The sequence below is a fragment of the Henckelia pumila genome, chromosome 1 (assembly GCF_033568475.1).
Source record: "Henckelia pumila isolate YLH828 chromosome 1, ASM3356847v2, whole genome shotgun sequence".
Classification (NCBI taxonomy): Eukaryota; Viridiplantae; Streptophyta; class Magnoliopsida; order Lamiales; family Gesneriaceae; genus Henckelia; species Henckelia pumila.
Window position 1 is genome coordinate 88971147 of NC_133120.1, and position 20550 is coordinate 88991696.

General features: G+C 37.8%; 3 protein-coding genes across 4 annotated transcripts; all 3 read left to right on the forward strand.

Annotated features, from left to right (window-relative positions):
- Positions 1-630: 630 nt before the first annotated feature.
- Positions 631-4378, forward strand: LOC140888558 (serine/threonine-protein kinase AFC2-like). 2 transcript variants are annotated; one of them, XM_073296272.1, is made up of 11 exons: positions 631-823; positions 1662-1851; positions 2165-2191; positions 2275-2428; positions 2521-2569; positions 2666-2780; positions 2989-3080; positions 3239-3392; positions 3490-3554; positions 3663-3760; positions 3842-4378. In XM_073296272.1, the coding sequence occupies exons 1-11, from the start codon at positions 731-733 to the stop codon at positions 4095-4097; spliced, it is 1293 nt and encodes a 430-aa protein (XP_073152373.1). In that variant the 5' UTR covers positions 631-730; the 3' UTR covers positions 4098-4378. The 2 variants fall into 2 exon arrangements, with proteins under 2 accessions (XP_073152373.1, XP_073152429.1); XM_073296328.1 differs by lacking the exons at positions 631-823; positions 1662-1851; positions 2165-2191; positions 2521-2569; positions 2666-2780 and having other exon boundaries at positions 2278-2428.
- Positions 4379-5648: 1270 nt separating this feature from the next.
- LOC140893638 (quinolinate synthase, chloroplastic) lies at positions 5649-11410 on the forward strand. Its single transcript, XM_073302727.1, has 7 exons — positions 5649-6606; positions 7394-7678; positions 8395-8619; positions 8719-8898; positions 9441-9938; positions 10236-10397; positions 10484-11410. Exons 1-7 carry the CDS (start codon positions 5845-5847, stop codon positions 10538-10540), a joined length of 2169 nt encoding a protein of 722 aa, XP_073158828.1. The 5' UTR covers positions 5649-5844; the 3' UTR covers positions 10541-11410.
- Positions 11411-18265: 6855 nt separating this feature from the next.
- Positions 18266-18745, forward strand: LOC140867791 (uncharacterized). The gene has a single exon (XM_073272853.1). It carries the CDS (start codon positions 18266-18268, stop codon positions 18743-18745), a length of 480 nt encoding a protein of 159 aa, XP_073128954.1.
- Positions 18746-20550: the final 1805 nt, after the last annotated feature.

Consider the following 20550-nt stretch of genomic DNA (forward strand, 5'->3'; position numbering starts at 1 on the left):
AAACATATAGAGATAATATGGAGAAGTAAAATATTAAAATAAAATTTTTTTAAAAAAATTAAGGGTGACCTTATTTTTTAAAAAAATAGCTTATAAGCTGTCAAACAACTTATTTTGACAGCTTATAAGCTGTTTGACAAAAAATTTGCCAAACAAATTTAAAAAAGCTTATAATATAAGTTGTTTTCAAGAGCTTATAAGCTCTTCTAAACATCATCTTAATTGTTTTGAGATTATTTTAAATAAATGTCTTATTTTAATTTTAAAAAAAATTTCTTACAATCTAGAGTATTAATGTTTTCAAATTATAAAAAAACTAATCATATATAAATTTTTGTATTTCATTTAATTATCGCGAATGTATTTCATAGAAATATAATTACAAATTGACGGGCCGTGATTGGCCCAGTTTCACTAAACATAGATAAGCCCAGCCCACTGTGATTAATTTTCGAAAATTGACGTCTTTGATCGTGCTGTGCTGTCTAAAGCAAAAAGGAATCCTCAAATAGAATCAAGGACGCGGATGGAATTACGTGGACGGTCAGATTTGCCACAACCGAGATTACGCCAAATTGTTAGATGTTATTAGATCTATATAAGTAACGTCGTCTCTGGGAAATTCGCAATGTCAACAAAGACCTTCTCTGTGGAATATTTTTGTTTTCCTATCGGACTTTCCTTCTCTCTATAGAATTTCTTTGTTTTCTCTGGGATTTTCATATCTGTAATGGAGATTGAGCGCGTGACGGAGTTGCGGATGGATCAAAGGCCGAGGAAGAGGCTGCGGTTAGGCTGGGATGTTCCTCCTCAACAGCTGGAGGTATTTTTATACCTACTCTTCAGATTCCGTGATTTGTCGATTATTTTGGGATTTTTTTAGATTTGATGGCAAATTAGGGTTTTAATTAAATGGGGTGGATATATATCACCTGTATGCGCTTGATTGTGCACCGATGGGGGATAATTTTTTAGATGAATGTTTTCCTTCAGTTTAGGCCCGTATATGGGGAGATTTGGGTGTTTGTTTTTTTGGTGGATAAATTGCTTGATTTATGCTTGATGATAGCATACATCTGTAGAAATAGTTTGTTTGTTTTATTGATATAGGTTACCTATGGATGAATTATCTGTTTATATCGCAATTTTAACAAGATTCTATGCATCATAGAACTGTAAATAATAAGGGTTTTTCATTAATTTAATGGGTCGAGTTTTTAATGCATATTTGCTGCTCCTGTGCGCAATATCTGTTCCAGTTCGGTCCTCCTATGTGTGTGCCTATATATATATTGTAACAAAAGCGAAAAGATATTGGTTTGGAACTCATTCTGATATAGTGCTAGATGATTATTTTTTTTCAAAATCTTGTCATAGGAGCTTTTGGCAAATATACTTTGAGTTCCTACATCCAACTGGTTTAATTTGAGTTGATAACTTTGATACATGATTGGCATATGAAGTGTGTTTTTCCATTGACCTGGTATGATTATGTTTTTTTTAGTTGAGTTGTTTTATGAAAAGTGTTGTCTAAAGCTTCTCAATAGATGCAGCCTAGGAATGAAGTGTGTATCATTTTGTCTGAAACTCTGAATGTGTTTCCGAAGAAATTCATAATATGTGATATTGAAGAAAAAACATGAATGAATACGTGTGTGTAGGCTCAGCTAGGATTGTTTTGTGGCCAAGAGGTTGGGAATTTGACGAGCTATGCAACATCAAGAATGCTTTCGGATCATCCTAGTTCTCTCTTCGTTAAGGACTTGGCCCGAAATGTTTCTCCCCCTTTACGAGCAGATGACGAAGATGGCCACTATGTGTTTGAGCTCGGAGAAAATTTAACTTGTCGCTGTAACTATCTCCTTCCATCATCAGATCATATTAAATTGTTTTTCCCTCTGTCTTCTATGTAACATGCATATAATTTATTGCTTCAGCTTGTTATTAATAACATGAAATATGAGTCCAGTTTTATTTTGCATCACAAGTCTCCTACCTATGTAGGACCAGGGGCGTAATTTAACTTATGTATCCAAGGACCATCTGCTTAAACAACTTTGTTGGATTTATAAATGACAATTGACATTTAATCTGCTTTAAATTTTTTCATCTTAACAGTTACTATTTCAGTAATACTTAATATGATTCTTTTCCTACTTTGCAGATAAGATCCAAAGTAAGATGGGTGAAGGTACGGTACCTTATCGATAATCTTATTTCTCTGCTCTATTATTGTTTATGCATTTGCATGATGAATGAAATTCTTCCTACCAGGAACATTTGGTCAGGTTTTGGAGTGCTGGGATAGGGAAAGAAAAGAAATGGTTGCCATTAAAGTTATCCGTGGTACTAAGAAGTACCGTGATGCGGCGATGATTGAGATAAGCATGCTGCAACAACTTGGTAGACATGATAAAGGCGCCGAACGGTGAGTTTCTGATTCACCTTGTTGGCAAATATTTTAACCACATATCGGGCATTTGCAAATATATAGTTGTTGAACAAGTTTATTTCTTGCAGTTGTGTCCGAATATTGGACTGGTTTGACTATCGTAACCATATATGTATCGTAAGTATATGAATGATTTAGTGGATTAAATTTCCCCTGCTTAACAAATTATTATAGGGATTAAGATTTGTGGATGAACTTAAATGATCTTAACAGGTCTCTGAGAAGCTTGGACCTAGCCTATACGATTTTCTTCGCAAAAACAGTTATCGCTCATTTCCAGTTGATCTTGTCCGCAAGATTGGCAGACAACTGTTGGAATGTGTAGCATGTGTGTAAATAGTTTCTCTTCATTGTTAATATTCTCAATTGGATTTTAATCCGCAGATATATGTGAAATACAATATTTTTCCAATTAAATTAATAGATATTGTCACAAATTCGATCTTTTTACTTGAGGTGGAATGTGGTACAATAGCTTCATGGTTCATTATTCCGATGTTTTGCATTATTTTGATGCTTGGTTTGATAAATTTCAGTTATGCATGATCTGCGTCTTATCCACACGGATTTGAAACCTGAAAATATTCTACTCATCTCACCCGAGTATGTCAAAGTTCCGGAGTACAAGGTATGTAGTTTGTTATCTCATGTTATATGTTGTTGGCTCTTTTAGGTGGATTGGTCATGTGCTAGGTTTTTAGACTACAATTGCTAGTGGATCGATTAATTTACTATTCTGTGTTAAAGCGGTCCGCTTGCTACATCGTTTTTTTTGTTTTTAACCAGGATTCGTCAAGGTCCCAAAGTGGGTCATTCTACAAGAGAATTCCAAAGTCAAGTGCCATAAAGGTCATTGATTTTGGTAGCACAACTTATGACGTACAGGGTCAGTCATACATTGTATCGACCCGACATTACAGAGCTCCAGAAGTCATTCTAGGTATAGTAAAGTAATGAATGATATTGTTTTTTATGTATTGATAAGGTGAAGTTATTTTAACTATGTGGTTACACTTTGTATCGATTTTTCTTACCAGGACTTGGATGGAGTTATCCGTGTGACATATGGAGTGTTGGTTGTATTTTAGTGGAACTTTGCACGGTATGCCCGTTAAAAGTCTTCCATTCAGGGTTGTTTTGTGGACATCTTGAATGGACTGTATTTCTTTGTCTTCCTGACTCAATTATTGATATGCCCGTGTCTTACCAGGGTGAAGCATTATTCCAAACACACGAGAACTTGGAACACCTCGCCATGATGGAGAGAGTCCTTGGACACTTGCCTAACCACATGTTGAAGAGAGCCGTGTAAGCTGATTTCTCGCGTGGCAACACAAATGAACAGATGTTCTAGTTATTCTAAGTTTCGTGGTATATTTTACTTGATAGTGGACAAGCTGAGAATTACATTAGAAGGAGCAGGTTGGACTGGCCCGAGGGAGCAACATCTAGAGAAAGCACTAGAGCTGTTTCGAAGCTGCCCCGGCTGCCAAACTTGATTATGCATCATGTAGATCATTCAGCTGGAGATCTCATTAACTTATTGCAAGGTCTTCTGAGATACGACCCTTCAGATAGAATGTCAGCTCGGGATGCACTTGGGCACCCCTTTTTCAAGCAATCATCCAGAACGGTCAATTTTTGACATCCATTTTTCACCCCTTATCCGTCTGTACATAATCTCTGTTTCGATTCTCTTCAGCCAACAGAACGTCATAACGGAATCAAGACGTGAGTTCATTGTTTTATAAATCTAGGGATGCTTAGTGTTACCCGTGTCGTTCAGGGACGGAAGTTCCGAACCGGTTTACCTTGGAACCATTTTGAATCGGAGGTTTGATGTTACCGGTCGGTTTCGGTCACCATAGGGTTGGTTTTGGGGCAACAATATAAAAACGAAAAAAAAAAAGAGGTGGTTTTTGATAATTTCGAATATGAGATTACTATATAAAGATAAAGAAATTGCAAGCGTCAGAAAATTTGTTGTCTCCAAATTTTTTTTTTCACCATTGTAAATACTAAGTAATGTTTCTTCCTAATATAAATAATAAAAAGAAATGATCATCTTGGATTGAAACGAATATTTTGGATATGAATAAGATCACAAAGTTTTGAGATATATTTAAAATAATTTTTTTTTAATGACAAGTATGAGTCGGATTAATTAGTCATAAAAAAATATAAATATACTTTCATTAAAAAAAGAATCAGTATATTGGAAAATGAAACACGTGTGTGATTTTGGTTCAACAATTTCTTCCCATTGACCAAAAGGAAAGAGGTAAGCAAATCAATTTTGAATTGTTGGACCCTTATCATTTTGGAGTGTGCAAACTCATTTTGCTTGCCCTTTACCCGAAAAAATTATTAAACACACCACCATCGTGCTACTTTTTGCAGTAGCGACAATTTAACAAAGTTGATCATCTTCTTAAAACACACGAAATCATGTTTTATTTTCAAATTTGATTTTGTTTATGGAAAGTTTATGCTTATATTTCAAATACAAAAAATTTTATGAGATCTTTTCACGAATAAATTTTGAAATGAATATCAGACTCGGATCGATTCTTCTTACAAAAGACATATTCCCTTTTAAATAAATTATAAGATTTTTTTTGTTAAAAAAAACCGTGCGCTGCTATTGAAGTTAAACCATTTTTGAATTATGTATAATAAATCTCTAATTTTGTGAAACAAAGTATGACGAGAATTTATTTGATTAAATATTACTGAGTTTGATTATGTACTGCAATCTTATAATACTTTTTTGATAACATGGAAGTCCGCGAGCTGTTATCATTCGACTACCCGGAGGATACTGACTCGGTGAATTTATTTTTTCTTTCGATGATGTACGTGGGTCCCATTTTAATTGGAATTTTCCATACAACGAGCATCTGTATTTCATACCATTTAAGGATTTCCCCGAAAGAAGCCTTAACTTCCTTTTTGAACAGAATCCAATTAGCTTTTTGGGTGAAAACATTCATTGTCCTAACAAAAAATATCATGTGCAGCATTTGAATTTCGTGGGTGACAATAAAAAATTAAACAATTAATTATTATTATTATTAATTATGAACGCATAAACGCATAATAATAATAATAATAATAATAATAATAAAAGATGCATAAAATAGCGTGAATTATTTGGCGCGTGAAAAGGTTGTCGAATTTAATTTCCACCTTGTATTAATCCAAAGGCCCTCCTTCATTTCCTGCACAAAATATATCCATTTCGCCACCGCCATTCAAGCCAAGCCCCTCCCTCCGCCTCTCTGCGGCTTCTGTCTTCCTCTCTCTCACGCACCAAAACACACACTTGGAGCACACACCGATCTTCTTCGTCGTTTCTGATTCATGCACACGAATTCACTCGCAGAAGATATATGGACTCAGCAGCCACACTCTCCACCGTTAGAGCTGTATCGTCCTCCTTCTTTTGCACTTCTAAAAACCCTAAATTCAGCAACCTATACAGTCCAAAACCCGCCCACCCTGTCATCAGATGCTCCCATTCGCAAAACCCATGTCGCAATTCTGTGTATCCGCTCAAACTTACATCGGGAACGCCTTTTCATTGCTCAGCCGTCGCCTCCGGAACCAGCAATCTGACGAGTACTGCCACCGGTGCTGGCTCTAAGCTGCGTGTCCTAATCGAAGAACTTCAATCACTGAATGAACCGGTAGATCGTGTTAAGAGGCTGCTGCACTATGCCGAGCTCCTCCCTTCTTTCGAAGATTCTTTGAAAACTACCGAAAACCGCGTGCCTGGGTGCACTGCACGGGTGTGGATTCATGTAGAACTAGACAGTGAGAATAGGTTGAGGTTTTTGGCGGACAGTGATTCGGAGATAACAAAAGGGTATTGTGCCTGTCTGGTTTGGGCTCTTGATGGAGCTACACCGCAAGAGATTTTGGCAGTAAAGACAGAGGATGTAGCGCCCTTGAGTGTTGTTGGATTAAATGGGAAAGGAAGGGGTTATTCTAGCAGTAGAGCGAATACTTGGCACAATGTGTTGATGAGCATGCAAAAGAGGACTAAGGCTTTGGTGGCCAAGCGCGAGGGAAGGTTGCAAGGCCAGCCTTTTCCATCGTTGATTGTGAGTGCTGATGGTATACAAGCTAAGGGAAGCTATGCTGAAGCTCAGGTGAAGTTTTCATTTTTATGTTTATTATATGGTTGATTAGTATTTGGTTTTGTACTCGTTTTTTTGTGTTATATTTGGAGAGACGGCTTTTCTACCAAAGTTACCGAAGAGTGACGGATGCCATTTCATCCCAGAATATTGGAGCGTAGGATGTTTAGTTTTCAAATCTTTGCAAAGTTTCCTCCTTTTCTGCTTACAAAATGCTAAATAGTCTTTCTTTCTTACCCATAATGGTATTTACTCTATTTTTGTTTTACCCAAAATACTTGTTAGTAAAGTTGAAGTAGACGAACGTTCAACATTTTGAACAGATTCTGCCATGATTCTTAGGAAGATTTCAGTTGTGATAACTTGATATTTCTAGAAACATTACGAGTGGCTTGAGCCAATGATGTTGTTTCAATCAGTTGATACTTCGAGATTTTAAAAGGAAGTTTTTAGTGACCCATTTTTAAGGTGAAAAAAACCGTATTTGACCAAGATTTAGGTGCTAGTTGATATTTAATAATAAGCCAACGATTTGGCACACCTATCTTTCGAGGACATTGGAGTGCACGGTTGGTAAAAGTTTGTCTTTCTCTTATTTTGAATCAACTATGTGCATCAGAAGTAGATCATGCAATTAGATTGTTCTAACACATTATACTGCAGAAGCACCATCTGGGGTGTTTCTTTTCTTTCAATAATTCGTAAATTTTGGGTTCTGGCTAGTGTGCTCGTGAGGTTGGTAACATAATGACTAACATCCAAATTTTGAAAACCATAGTTTCAATATCATATATTGCAGGCAAGATTTCTGTCCCCTGATGAGGTAAAAATTCAAGAACTTGTGAATTTGCTGGAGCTGAAAAAAATTGGGGTGGTTGCACATTTTTACATGGACCCTGAGGTCCAAGGCATTTTAACTGCTGCACAGAAGCTCTGGCCTCACATCCATATATCTGACTCATTGGTAATGGCAGATTCTGCAGTCCAAATGGCTAAAGCTGGATGTAAATATATCACTGTTCTCGGTGTAGATTTTATGTCTGAAAATGTACGAGCTATCCTCGATCAGGCTGGATTTACAGAGGTACAACACCTTTCTCATATTTTTCTCTGATGTATGTCTTCTGTTGATTAGATGGTGAAATAAATTAATCAGCCTATTCACCAACTAATCTCTGTTCATTATACACACATATGTGTGTGTGTGTGTGATGGTTATAAATATCAGGGGGTTACGTGGTGGAAAATTAGAGAATGATGATACGTTAAGAATGTTGAGAAAATGGGAAGAAGTGTCATTGTTCGATGTTATATGATATAAAAGATTTTTCTTGATGTTTTTTAGATGACTGATGTTTTGCTAGTTTATATGAGCAAGGTTTTTACCACCGGAAAATTAGAGAATGATGATATGTTAAGAAATGTTGAGAAAATGGGAAGAAGTGTCATTGTTCGATGTTATATGATATAAAAATTTTTTCTTGATGTTTTTTAGATGACTGATGTTTTGCTAGTTAACCTAGTTTATTTGAGCAAGGTTTTTACCACCGTAAATACCTCTCCACTTTGCAGAAGGAAAATGTCTGTTTTAATTTTAACATTAAATTTTGTTGTTTTCGACTAAATGGAATCTTCCATGTTTAGAGTTAATGATTTGGAGATTTGTTTCTGATGAAGGCAGTTGATATAATATGATTGCTTCATTTTTTAAGTTTGGTTCTTAACGCAATCAATGATTACAAAATTAGTATAGTTATTTCAGTTTGTTGTGAGCATATTTCAACTATGAAAATTGTTCAGGTAGGTGTGTACAGGATGTCTAATGAACGAATTGGTTGCTCCTTGGCTGATGCTGCATCCAGTCCTAAATATATGGATTATCTTGCCACTGCTGCAGCTTCTGTTCCTTCTCCCTCTTTGCATGTTGTCTATATTAATACATCCCTTGAGACCAAAGCTTATACGCATGAAGTTGTTCCAACAATAACCTGTACCTCTTCTAATGTCGTGCAAACCATTCTGCAGGTTGGCTGTGCCATTGCTTTAATCATTTGTTTGTTTTACTTTTTGTGCATACTTCAGATTCTTTTTACTTATTTTGAGCTGCATCTGGTAATTTTCAAGGCTTTTGCAGAAGTGCCTAATTTAAGTGTATGGTATGGTCCTGACACTTACATGGGAGCAAATATCATGGAGTTGTTTCAGCAGATGACTGTGATGAGTGATGAAGAAATAGCCAGTATACATCCAAATCACAATAGAAACTCTATCAAATCTTTGATACCTCGGCTTCATTATTTTCAGGTGAATATATTTTTTTAAGTTGTGTTAGTAAAAGCAACCACTTGTTCTACATTCTGCGCATTTTTCGAAGTATGAAAAAGTGAAATATTTAGGTGCGAATTCTAATCTACCTATATTTTATTATCAGTATGCTGTGAACTAAATTTCGAGGTGAGAAAAGGTTCAAATACAGATCAATTAAGGCTCGGGCTTGTAAACTCATTTAATTTTAAGCATTTCTGTAAATATATGAAAGGTGATGAGTAGGTCCCGAGTTACTGAATAATCTAATTTGACATTGAATCAGCATGGAAATATGTTTAACTCAACTTGAGTTCGATAATTTCGAATATGTGTCGAATAATACTTGAGTTCGTTCAACAAACTCATGGATTGACTAGGTTAATTTGCACCCCAACTTGGAACCATAAGTTTCTTGTTCTCAACATTTTCGAAAGGAGGTCCTACTTTTTGGAGAAGAGCATGTTGCATGAGACCCTTGTTGTACCACGGTCATGGTGGTTTCATTGATTTTATCATCAACCTATCTTTTTCTGTGCCAGGATGGAACGTGTATCGTTCATCACCTCTTTGGTCATGAAGTTGTCGGTAAAATTAATGAAATGTATTGCGATGCATTTCTAACCGCTCATTTTGAAGTTCCTGGTGAAATGTTTTCTCTAGCAATGGAAGCAAAGAAAAGAGGAATGGGAGTAGTAGGTTCCACACAGAATATATTGGACTTCATCAAAGAAAGGTTGCAAGAGGCATTAAATAGAAATGTCGACGATCATCTTCAGTTTGTTTTAGGTACCGAATCGGGAATGGTGACTTCAATAGTTGCCGCAGTTCGCAAATTATTAGGCTCTATGAAGTCCGATAAGGGAGCAAAAGTTACCGTAGAGATAGTCTTTCCAGTCTCATCGGAGTCTGTAACAAGAACACAGAACTCAACCTTTGGAGAAATAGGGGACTTCTCGCAACTTAATGTAATACCTGGTGTAGCAAGCGGAGAGGGTTGTTCTCTTCATGGAGGTTGTGCATCTTGTCCTTACATGAAGGTTAGCCAATCACCTATACTATATCTGCTTGATGATTCATGGAATATGAAAATCTGTGATGAAATATAGTCGTTTTTGGTCCAAAACATCAGAAATATCTGTATAATATACTTGTTTATTTATTGGAGTTTGGACCTGCAATTTGAGAGTTTTGGTTGAAGGGGTATAAATTCTTGTTCATACCATAATTTTTCAAAGGGTTTGAACAAACACATAAATCTGTATTTTATTCTGACAAGTACGGCAGGCCATTTTGAAGGCGTAGTGCTCATTTATTCATCTACTTTAACTTACCAGATGAACTCTCTTAGCTCGCTCTTCAAAGTTTGCCACAACTTGCCTGATGACAAAGATAGCCTTTCAGCATATGAAGCAGGGCGGTTCAGTTTGCGAACCCCAAATGGAAAACTAATTGCGGATGTTGGTTGTGAGCCAATACTGCATATGAGACATTTTCAGGTACTTGATTCTTGATTTTCATTTTACTGCTGGAATTATGGAGTGCCTGAGTATCAATCGTCCTCGCTTTGTTTTGCCTTCTGCAGGCCACAAAAAAACTGCCGGATAAGCTGATTCAACAAATCCTTCACCATGGAGGATAACGCTGCAAGTCTAAAATGATCCAATGTTGGCCGATCGGTTTGAATTTTTACACAGTAACTTAGGATTTGCCTTAATATTATCAAATCATACATCAAGACCTTCAAGAAAAGTCACCCTGATACCGGATGGGTCGCATAGTTCCCAAATTGAATGTTCTTACAAACTCATCATGTTCTCAAGTTTCTTTTGCTAGTGTTTTATTTGGTTATTTACCAGAATTTACTAGATATTGGGCGAGGGTTTTTAGGTGCTTGTTTTTACATTATGATTATGAAGCATTTTCATAGGTTCATTGCCGATATGAGATTTGATCAATTACTGGTTTGTCATTCCGGGATCAACAGGATCCCAGCTAAAAGATTTATCATAAAGAAATTTTTCTACTGTTTCTTGCATTTTCGTGTCATGTCTTGAGATTTGTGAAGTGCAGTTACAGCTGACTCTATTGGTAATATATATCTCTGTGTGCAGATAGTGGTGAGACTTGTTTAACATGACAATGCTTTGTTTTTGTTAACATCGTCTTTAAATTGTGTCGTCAATGAGTGATTTGAGTTATGGGGGATTATATGCTTTAGAGATTCAGAATTTGATTTATAATGTTCATGTTATTTCTTTCTCCGGCCAATGTAGCAGCGTGTTATGAGCCCAGATTCAAATATGCAAGATCTTGATCCATTGGGCCCAGGAACCTCAAATTCAAAGGGCCCAAGTGAAACTGAAGATGAAAAGCCCAAGACAATCAAAGTGTATGTTATGAGAAACAAACGAAACACACGTGAAGGGAAAGAGAATATATAATAGCAGTTAGTTGGTATGAGATGGTATGAGAGATTTGATTTCTTGTTGAGAGAGTAACTAGCACTTAGCTAGGGAGTTACTTATTGTACAGAGGTTTGCCTCTGGGTTTATTCTGTTTCTTACTATATAATCTTCATTTTCATCTCATTGGGCGCATCATTTTCTGCCTTCGAATTTGTATTTACTGTAAGTCATAACATTGCTCCGACCTGCCGGATACGATGAACGGTCGACGGCAATGGCCAGCACGCGAAACGATGCGAAGTTTGAAACGATGGAACGATCAGTGAATGGATTGCAGGAGAGTATGCTACAGGTGCAAGGCAGGCTAGATAAACTTGATCAAACTCTCGGAGGTTTTAATGATCTGAAGGTGTTGATGGAGCAGTTGCTCAAGGGACAGGGTGGTGTTACACTTACTGATAATCGAAAGGAAGAAGGGCCAGGAGGAGATGATGGTAGACAGGAGAAGGAGGAGATGAGAAGGGCGTTAAAGAGGATTGAATTACCGGGTTTTGACGGCGAGGATCCGATGGGCTGGCTGGGGAAGGTGGAGCAATACTTCGACGTTCATGAAACTCCGATCGAATGTCGACTCAAGTTGGCTTACGTTTGTATGCAGGGATCCACCGTCCATTGGTTCCGCTGGATGAAGGCGAGGATTCCCAACATGAACTGGGACCGATTTGCTGAAGAATTAATTAAACGATACGGAGGGTATGATGCTAACCCATTTGAATTGATGGCATCGCTGAAACAAGGTCATCAACCGATAGAAACTTATATCGAATATTTTGAGGTGTTGGTCGCGCAGCTTGGTGATGTTCAAGAAGAGCAGTGTCTGGGGTATTTTCTGAGTGGATTGCGGGATGAGATTCGTCGGCGAATGATCGTTCATAACCCGCGAACGGTGGATCGCGCGATGATGTTGTGGGCTGAGTATGGGTTCTGAACAGAGAAGGCCCATGAATATGGGTTGGGCTAATCTAGCCCACATCACTGATAAGGATCGGCCATTTAATCATCCACAACCACAGATTATCGCGAAGGCGGCGAGTCCAGGAGAGGGGTATCAACGTCGGCCGCTAGCTCCGACAGCGTACAGTGGGGGATCGCGATCAAATTTTGGTGGGAACACTGGCGAAATATCTAAGGCTCCGATACAAAGGAACCGTGAGGGACGAATAGTATCACACGAAGAGTATTTGCACAGGAGGGAGAAGGGGTTGTGTTTTAAATGTGGGGAACCATACCATCCTATGCATCGCTGTGTGAATAAGAGTTTAAAGGTAACCATTCTGGCTGAGGAAGATGGGGAAACATGCGAGCTCGAACAGGGGGCAGCTGGGGAGGAAAGTGGTCATCAACAGGGCGAGATTGAAACGTGGGAGGAAACTCCTACCACCGAGTACAACACTTTGGAATTACCATTGTATTCTGTCAGTGGAATTAATCAACCACAGACATTGAAAATGAAAGCAAAAGTGGCGGGCCGAGATGTGGTGGCAATGGTGGATAGTGGCGCTAACCACAACTTCATCTCGAGAAGCTTGATCACTGATTTGGGGATTAAGGTGGATGAGAAAGTGCGATTTGGCGTGTGTCTTGGCGATGGGGCTCGCGTCGCAGGTCAAGGGATGTGTAAAGATTTGGAAGTCGATTTGGGTCTTTGCCAGATACAAATCGAAGGGTATTTGTTTGAATTGGGTGGGCTTGATCTCATTTTAGGAGTTGACTGGCTCCGCACATTAGGCGATGTCATGCTGAACTGGGCCAATATGCAGATGAGATTCACTTGGAAAGGGCAGACGGTGCTTCTACGGGGGATCCGACACTTAGTAGATCCGTGGTATCTCTCAAGTCAATTACTAAAGTACGGGAGGTGGAATTTTGTGGGGCAGTATCAGTAAAGTGGAATGATAGTGGGGGAAGCAAACTGGAGGCAGAGCAAGGAAATTTACATGGGGATATGGCCAGTCTCCTCGCTAAATATGAAGGGGTGTTTCAAGAACTTATCGACTTGCCACCTCGACGAATACATGATCATGCTATTAACATCAAAGAGGGATCTGGACCGGTATCTGTGAGGCCAAATCGCTACGCCCACCACCAAAAGGACGAGATAGAACGCATGGTGCGAGACATGCTCAAATCGGGTGTCATACAACCCAGTGGCAGCCCGTACTCCAGTCCTGTTATTTTGGTGAAAAAGAAGGATGGCAGTTGGCGTTTCTGTGTTGATTACAGGGCCTTAAACGATATTACGATCTCCGACAAATACCCAATTCCGGTGGTTGAAGAGTTGTTTGATGAATTGCATGGGGCTAAATTGAAACGACCCTAACTCTATAATAAACAAATATGCGGAAAAATTTTTTTTTTTATACTACTAAATAAAATATGTACATATATGCCCATACATATATGCACTGAATTAAAATACTTAAAATAAATTCATGACTAAATAAATAAACAATTTAAATACTTAAATAAAATGCATTCTTTGAATTAAATAAATATCTGAGTCAACCCCTATAATTCAAAATATACTGCATAAATAAAATAAATAAAAAGTGTGCATGCACTAAAATATTTAATAAAATATTCCAAACACCTCAACCCTTAAAAATAATAAAATGTATCATAAGACTCAAGCACGGTGACTCAGAAGCTGTCACGGTCACGGGGCTACTGTAGCGCTGCTCATACGTCCTCACCACCGGTAGGAGTAACCTGCTCCTCTACGTACTCACCTGCACCATATCAGTGTAGTGAGCCTAGAGGCCCAACATGCATACTAACAAGGGTTCAAAATAATTTAAAACAATTTAATACTACTACATACATATACATGAATGAGCATGCTTAAAAATTTCATAACATAACTTACTTAAATAAACATAAATACATAATACATAACATACATACATGAGTTGTTGAGCATTTATTTTCTTAACATCGAATGGTCCTATCCGTAAGTGTGACCCATAGTGCGACTGATCAGTCTAAGAAACCATCGTACGAGGCTGGTGGCGAACCACCCATACATAAATGGCAGAAAACTGCCCATACATAAATGGCAGAAACTGCCCATACATAAATGGCCACACTACTTCAATTTCCACCTAAAATATTTTATTTGCTCAACCATAGAAATTAAATCATAGCATAAAAATTGATTTCATGAATGCATGTACTTAAATAAATTGTGTGTCCTTCATATATATTTAATTTAATTTTCTTACTAACATATAAATATTAAAATAACTTAAATGCATAAAAATAATTAAATATATAATCAGGACACATGCAATTTTCTCATAGATGGTTCTGGACTGCTGGCCCTACACTCCAGCTCATTAACTTAAATCTGGCCCATTGGGCCCAAAAGCCCATTAACAAGCCCAATAACTTTCATGGGCTCCCAAGCCCATAAAAATTTCTGGCCAACTTAAAACTTTAAAATAAAATTATCAAAAGCCCAAAAATAAATAAAATAACCCAAAATAATTTAATGGAATCCCAAATAATTTAAATGGTACTAATTAAATTTTTTTTTTGGGAATTTAATTAGTCCATTTAATTCCTAATTAACTTAAAGACTTAAAAATAAAAATACCCGAGCCCAAATAAAATAACCCGGATCCGGACCCACTTAACTTAACCCACTAACCTACTGACCCGACCCGGACCCAAGACCCGACCCGGAAACCACCAAAACCCTAGAACCCGACCGCCCACCTTCTCCATTCTTCTCGGCCGAGAGCAGCAGGCCTTCTTGGCCTGCTGCCGGCCGGCTCCGGCCGCCCCTGGCCGGGGCGCCGCCGCCCGGACGTAGCCCACGTCCGGGCGGACCTAACCCAACCAGGCCCCAGCCCCCATGCAGCCAGGAACCACCGAGCCGCAGCCTTTCTCCCCAAACCCTAAACTGACTCGGCTGCGCCTCCTTGCTCCAAAACTGTTCGTTCCAACCCTTCTCAGCCTCAAGCCCTGCCATGGCTCGAGCCTTAGACACCCTAGGACCTTACCTGACCGAACCCTCAGCCCCGAACCAAGCATGGAGAGGAAAAATCGTGAGCATACATATGAAACTCGAAGAACATGCACCAAAACCAACCTTCAATCGAATTTTCTGAAAAATATTTAAAAGAATTTCGATGCCTACCATAATCCACATAATATATACTGATATTGTACGAAAATAGGAAAGAATTCATGCCTTTCACCGTAGAAATCGATTTAGCACGCACGTAGGACGTTTTCGGGACGACGGGGCGACGACAACGAGCTTTGGTCCTTCAAAAGTGTGGCTATGGTGTTCTTCCTTGGCTTGCTAGGTGGAGAAGATGAACATGGAGGGGAATGGCGGCTGATGGGTGAATGATCGGCTAAGGGGTTTGGGGTAGATTAGGTTTTGAGTTTTTGGTTTATAAGAAAATAGGGTAAATAAATATATAATTAAGGATATTAAATATATATAAAATATAACTTAACCAAAACTCTAAAAGAAATATTTAAAAATCTGAAACATTATTAAAAATCCCGAAATTAAAATTAAGGGGATTTTTAAAAGTGATTAAAAGTCATTACCTTGGCTAATTTTGGATAAAAAGGACTCCTAAAATTATATAAAATTAAATACTAAAAATTTTGAGATAATAAAACTCAAAATAATATTTTTGGGCTCTAAAAAGGCTCATAAAATAATTTGGGTGGGAAGTCGTCATCTCGTCCGTCCACGGTCCCGTCTACGCGATTAAATAATAAAAATACTAAAAATCATAAAAATCACTAATTATGGGTTAAATGGCTTAAAAATAAATTAAATCATGCATAAATAATTCACATAATATTTTAACCCATAAATCATAAATTTAAATAATTAAATATCCTAATTATGCAGGCGGATTTATGTAATTAAAAATACCGGGTGTTACATAAATACTTTTCAAAGTTGGATCTCAAGTCGGGGTATCATCAGATTCGTGTTCAACCTCAGGACATTCCTAAAACAGCGTTTCGAACGCACGAAGGGCATTATGAATTTATAGTAATGCCCTTTGGACTGAAAAACGCTCCAGCAACATTCCAAGCCACGATGAATGAGGTATTTTGGCTTTATCTGAGGAAATTTGTGCTGGTATTTTTTGATGACATATTGATTTATAGTGAAGGATGGGAGGAACACGATGCATGTGAAAACGGTGTTAGATGTGTTGGTGCGTAACAGGCTTGTCTTGAATAAAAAAAAAATGTCACTTTGGGTTGTGTCAAGTTGAATACTTGGGACATATTATCACTGGCCAGGGGGTGATGGTGGATTCGAACAAAATCGAAAGCGTTAGTCGTTGGCCGAGACCACAAAACACAAAGGCTTTGAGAGGATTTCTTGGGTTGACTGGTTACTACAGGAAGTTCATTCGAGACTATGGAAAGATTGCAAGACCTCTTACCGACCAGCTAAAGAAAAACAATTTTTGCTGGAACGATTTGGCAGAGGATGCATTTGTTAAGCTTAAGAATACACTTATAACTGCTCCGGTTTTGAGAATGCCTTATTTTGATAAGGAGTTTGTGGTTGAGTGTGATGCATCGGGAGTTGGTCTAGGGGCTGTATTGACACAAGAAGGCAGACCTGTTGCCTACTACAGCAAGGCGCTGGCCGATCGAGCTTTAACAAAATTAACCTATGAAAGAGAGCTAATGGCTTTGGTTTTGGCAGTTCAACATTGGCGTCATCTTTTGGGACACAAGTTTATAGTGCTCACAGACCATAAACCATTACGAAGCCTCCTTCAGCAACGCATAACCACTCCAGACCAACAATATTGGTTGGCCAAATTGCTCGGCTATGAGTTTGAAATCAAGCATAAGGCTGGTATGGATAATGGAGCAGCAGATGCTTTGTCACGGAGAGAGGACAGAGGCGGCTTGGCTGTTTTAACAAAAGCAAAATGGGTTGAGATAAATGAAGTTAAGAAGGCAGTGTGGAAAGATCCAGAACTGCGGAAAATTATTGATAAGCTCCGGAAGGAGAATGAGGGCTGCACACATTATCGATTAGTCAACGAGTGTTTGTTGCACAAAGGCAGATTGGTAGTTCCCCGTTCGTCGCAGTGGGTTTCCAAGTTGTTAAATGAATTTCATACCACACCAGTTGGAGGCCATTTCGGGGCATTACGAACGTATAAAAGAGTGGCGAGTAATTTCTTTTGGAAAGGAATGAAAAAAGATGTCCGTCAGTTTGTGGCTGAATGCGTAATTTGTCAGCAACAAAAGTATGAAGCCACCAAACCAGCAGGTTTGCTACAACCTTTGGCTATTCCAATGATGATTTGGGAGGATTTAGCAATGGATTTTATTACCGGGCTTCCAAAGTCAAAAGGATATGATGTTATCTTCGTTGTGATCGACAGGTTATTCAAATATGGACACTTTCTTTTATTGAAACATCCCTACAAAGCTAGTACAGTGGCGGATGTGTTTATAAAAAACGTGGTGAAATTGCATGGGGTTCCAAAGACGATTGTGAGTGATAGGGATGCTGTATTTATGAGTCTGTTTTGGTCCGAACTCTTCAGGGTACAGGGGACTCAACTGAAAATGAGTACTTCATATCACCCGAAAACCGTTGGACAGAGTGAGACATTGAATAAGTGCGTTGAGACTTATTTACGTTGCTTCTGTTCGGAGCAACCCAAGAATTGGGCTCAGTGGCTGCATTGGGCCGAGTATTGGTACAATACCTCCTATCACACATCCGCAGGAATGAGTCCTTTCGAAGTGGTATATGGACGCAAACCACCTGCCATGATTCGATTTCTTCCGGGCGAGACAGTGGTAGCAGCTGTATCGCAGGCCTTGTGGATAGCGATGAACTATTAAGGCAGCTGAAATATAATCTTGAAAGAGCTCAACAACATATGACGAAGCAGGCTAACAAAAAGCGGAGAGATGTTGATTTTCAGGAAGGTGATATGGTGTATTTGAAGTTGCGACCACATCGACAAAACTCGATTTGCACAAGAGTTTTTCAGAAGTTAGCTGCCAGATTTTATGGGCCTTTTAAGATTAAGAAGAAGGTGGGGACAGTGGCTTACAGATTACAGTTACCTGAGGGGTCTAGAGTACACCCGGTCTTTCATGTCTCATGTTTGAAACGAGCAGTGGGTAACCATGATGTTGTGATCAGATTACCAGATGAACTGGACACTGATTTATTCATGACATTTGAACCTGATGAGGTGTTAGCAGGGCGGATTAAACACATAGCAGTGCAGCCCTATCAACAGCTCCTAATACGATGGAAAGGACGAACTGATGAGGAAGCAACATGGGAGAACCTGGGAGATTTCCAAAGACAATTTCCTGAATTTCGCCTTGAGGACAAGGCGATTTTTTAGGAGGCCGGTACTGTTATGAGCCCAGATTCAAATATGCAAGATCTTGATCCATTGGGCCCAGGAACCTCAAATTCAAAGGGCCCAAGTGAAACTGAAGATGAAAAGCCCAAGACAATCAAAGTGTATGTTAGGAGAAACAAACGAAACACACGTGAAGGGAAAGAGAATATATAATAGCAGTTAGTTGGTATGAGATGGTATGAGAGATTTGATTTCTTGTTGAGAGAGTAACTAGCACTTAGCTAGGGAGTTACTTATTGTACAGAGGTTTGCCTCTGGGTTTATTCTGTTTCTTAATATATAATCTTCATTTTCATCTCATTGGGTGCATCATTTTCTACCTTCGAATTTGTATTTACTGTAAGTCATAACACAGTGCATTCTTTAACTAAATATGTTTTTTCTTCCCCTTAATCTTTTTGTTGGGTGTGTAAGAGTTTTTCATGTTGATTGGTTAATATCGAATATTTTTGTTGGATGCGTGAGAATCTTTCATCTTGATTGGTTAATATTGTAACATTTGACTTTTGTCTTCATCAATAAACGTTATAATTTCTCAGTCAAAAAAGAGTAATACTCTTGTGAGACGGTTTCATCCGTGAGACGAGTCAATTTTACCCATATTTATAATAATAAGTAATATTTTTGACATAAATTGTAATACTTTTTAATGGATAACCCATATAAAAAATCCGTCTCATAAATATGACTCTTGAGACCGTTTCATAGAATTTTTTGCCGTCAAAAAAACATGACGATGCTTGTTTATGTTAGTTATATATAGTCTTCAAACTGTGTCTCGATTTTGTCTCATCTTTTAGCTGACCTTTGAGATTTGATGGTCAATGCATATGAAGATCGTGTGACTTCATTTTTTGCGACTAAATTAAATAATTAGCATCCATGATCTTTAAATTCATCGCGTTGCATCCCAAGGCATCAGTTCAGTGTCGAATTTATGGGTGAAATTATTTATTATGAATGCTAATCATTCAATTTGAAAACAAGAACAAAAAATGTCACGTGGTACTCATATGCGTTGATTGTCGAACCGTGATGAAATTATGCCTCAATCTAAGACCTGAAAAATGTAAATAAAATGCACAAAACTAGAGAGACAATTGAGAGCTTTGAGAGCAAGATATAATTATGAATTATGCCCTTCTTTGTTACAATGTGTTGTTAATTTAATATCGATTAGTTTTTTATGAGATGGTTTCACGGATTTTTATCCATGAGATAGATCAATTTTACTCATATTTACAATAAAAATTAATATTTTTTACAGAATAAATAATTTTTTTTAGACAAAAACTTCTATGAGACGGTCTCAAGGGTCATATTTATGAGACGGATCTTTTATATGGGTTATTCATTAAAAAGTATTACAATTTATGTCAAAAGTATTACTTATTATTATAAATATGGGTAGAATTGACCCGTCTCACGGATGAAACCGTCTCACAAAAATGTTACTCTTTTTTTTAATGGGTGACCCAAATAAAAGATCTGTTTCACGAATTTGACTCGTGAGACCGTCAAGAGTTTTTGTGTTTAATATTAATTATTAAATTCTTTCAAAAGAAATATTAATTATTAAATATATTTTCATAATAAATAGTAATATAATCTCCCAATTCGTCCAAAAAATAATAATAATTATCTCCCAATTATATTTTTGTGTATAATACTGTTGGTGTTAAAAGATTTTTTTGTATAAAAAGTTTAGAGATCATAAAATTAAAAGATCTTTTATAAGATTTATTTTTATAATTAGTTAGATAAAATAATTATGAAGTGAGGAT

Excerpts from the sequence above, each read along its gene's own strand:
- LOC140888558 (XM_073296272.1), top strand. The coding sequence starts at position 731 with ATGGAGATTGAGCGCGTGACGGAGTTGCGGATGGATCAAAGGCCGAGG. Across the intron at positions 1,852-2,164 it reads AGAAAATTTAACTTGTCGCT|ATAAGATCCAAAGTAAGATG; the intron begins GTAACTATCTCC and ends CCTACTTTGCAG. Across the intron at positions 2,192-2,274 it reads CCAAAGTAAGATGGGTGAAG|GAACATTTGGTCAGGTTTTG; the intron begins GTACGGTACCTT and ends TCTTCCTACCAG.
- LOC140893638 (XM_073302727.1), top strand. The coding sequence starts at position 5,845 with ATGGACTCAGCAGCCACACTCTCCACCGTTAGAGCTGTATCGTCCTCC. Across the intron at positions 8,899-9,440 it reads CTCGGCTTCATTATTTTCAG|GATGGAACGTGTATCGTTCA; the intron begins GTGAATATATTT and ends TTTCTGTGCCAG. Across the intron at positions 9,939-10,235 it reads CATCTTGTCCTTACATGAAG|ATGAACTCTCTTAGCTCGCT; the intron begins GTTAGCCAATCA and ends TTAACTTACCAG.
- LOC140867791 (XM_073272853.1), top strand. The coding sequence starts at position 18,266 with ATGACGAAGCAGGCTAACAAAAAGCGGAGAGATGTTGATTTTCAGGAA.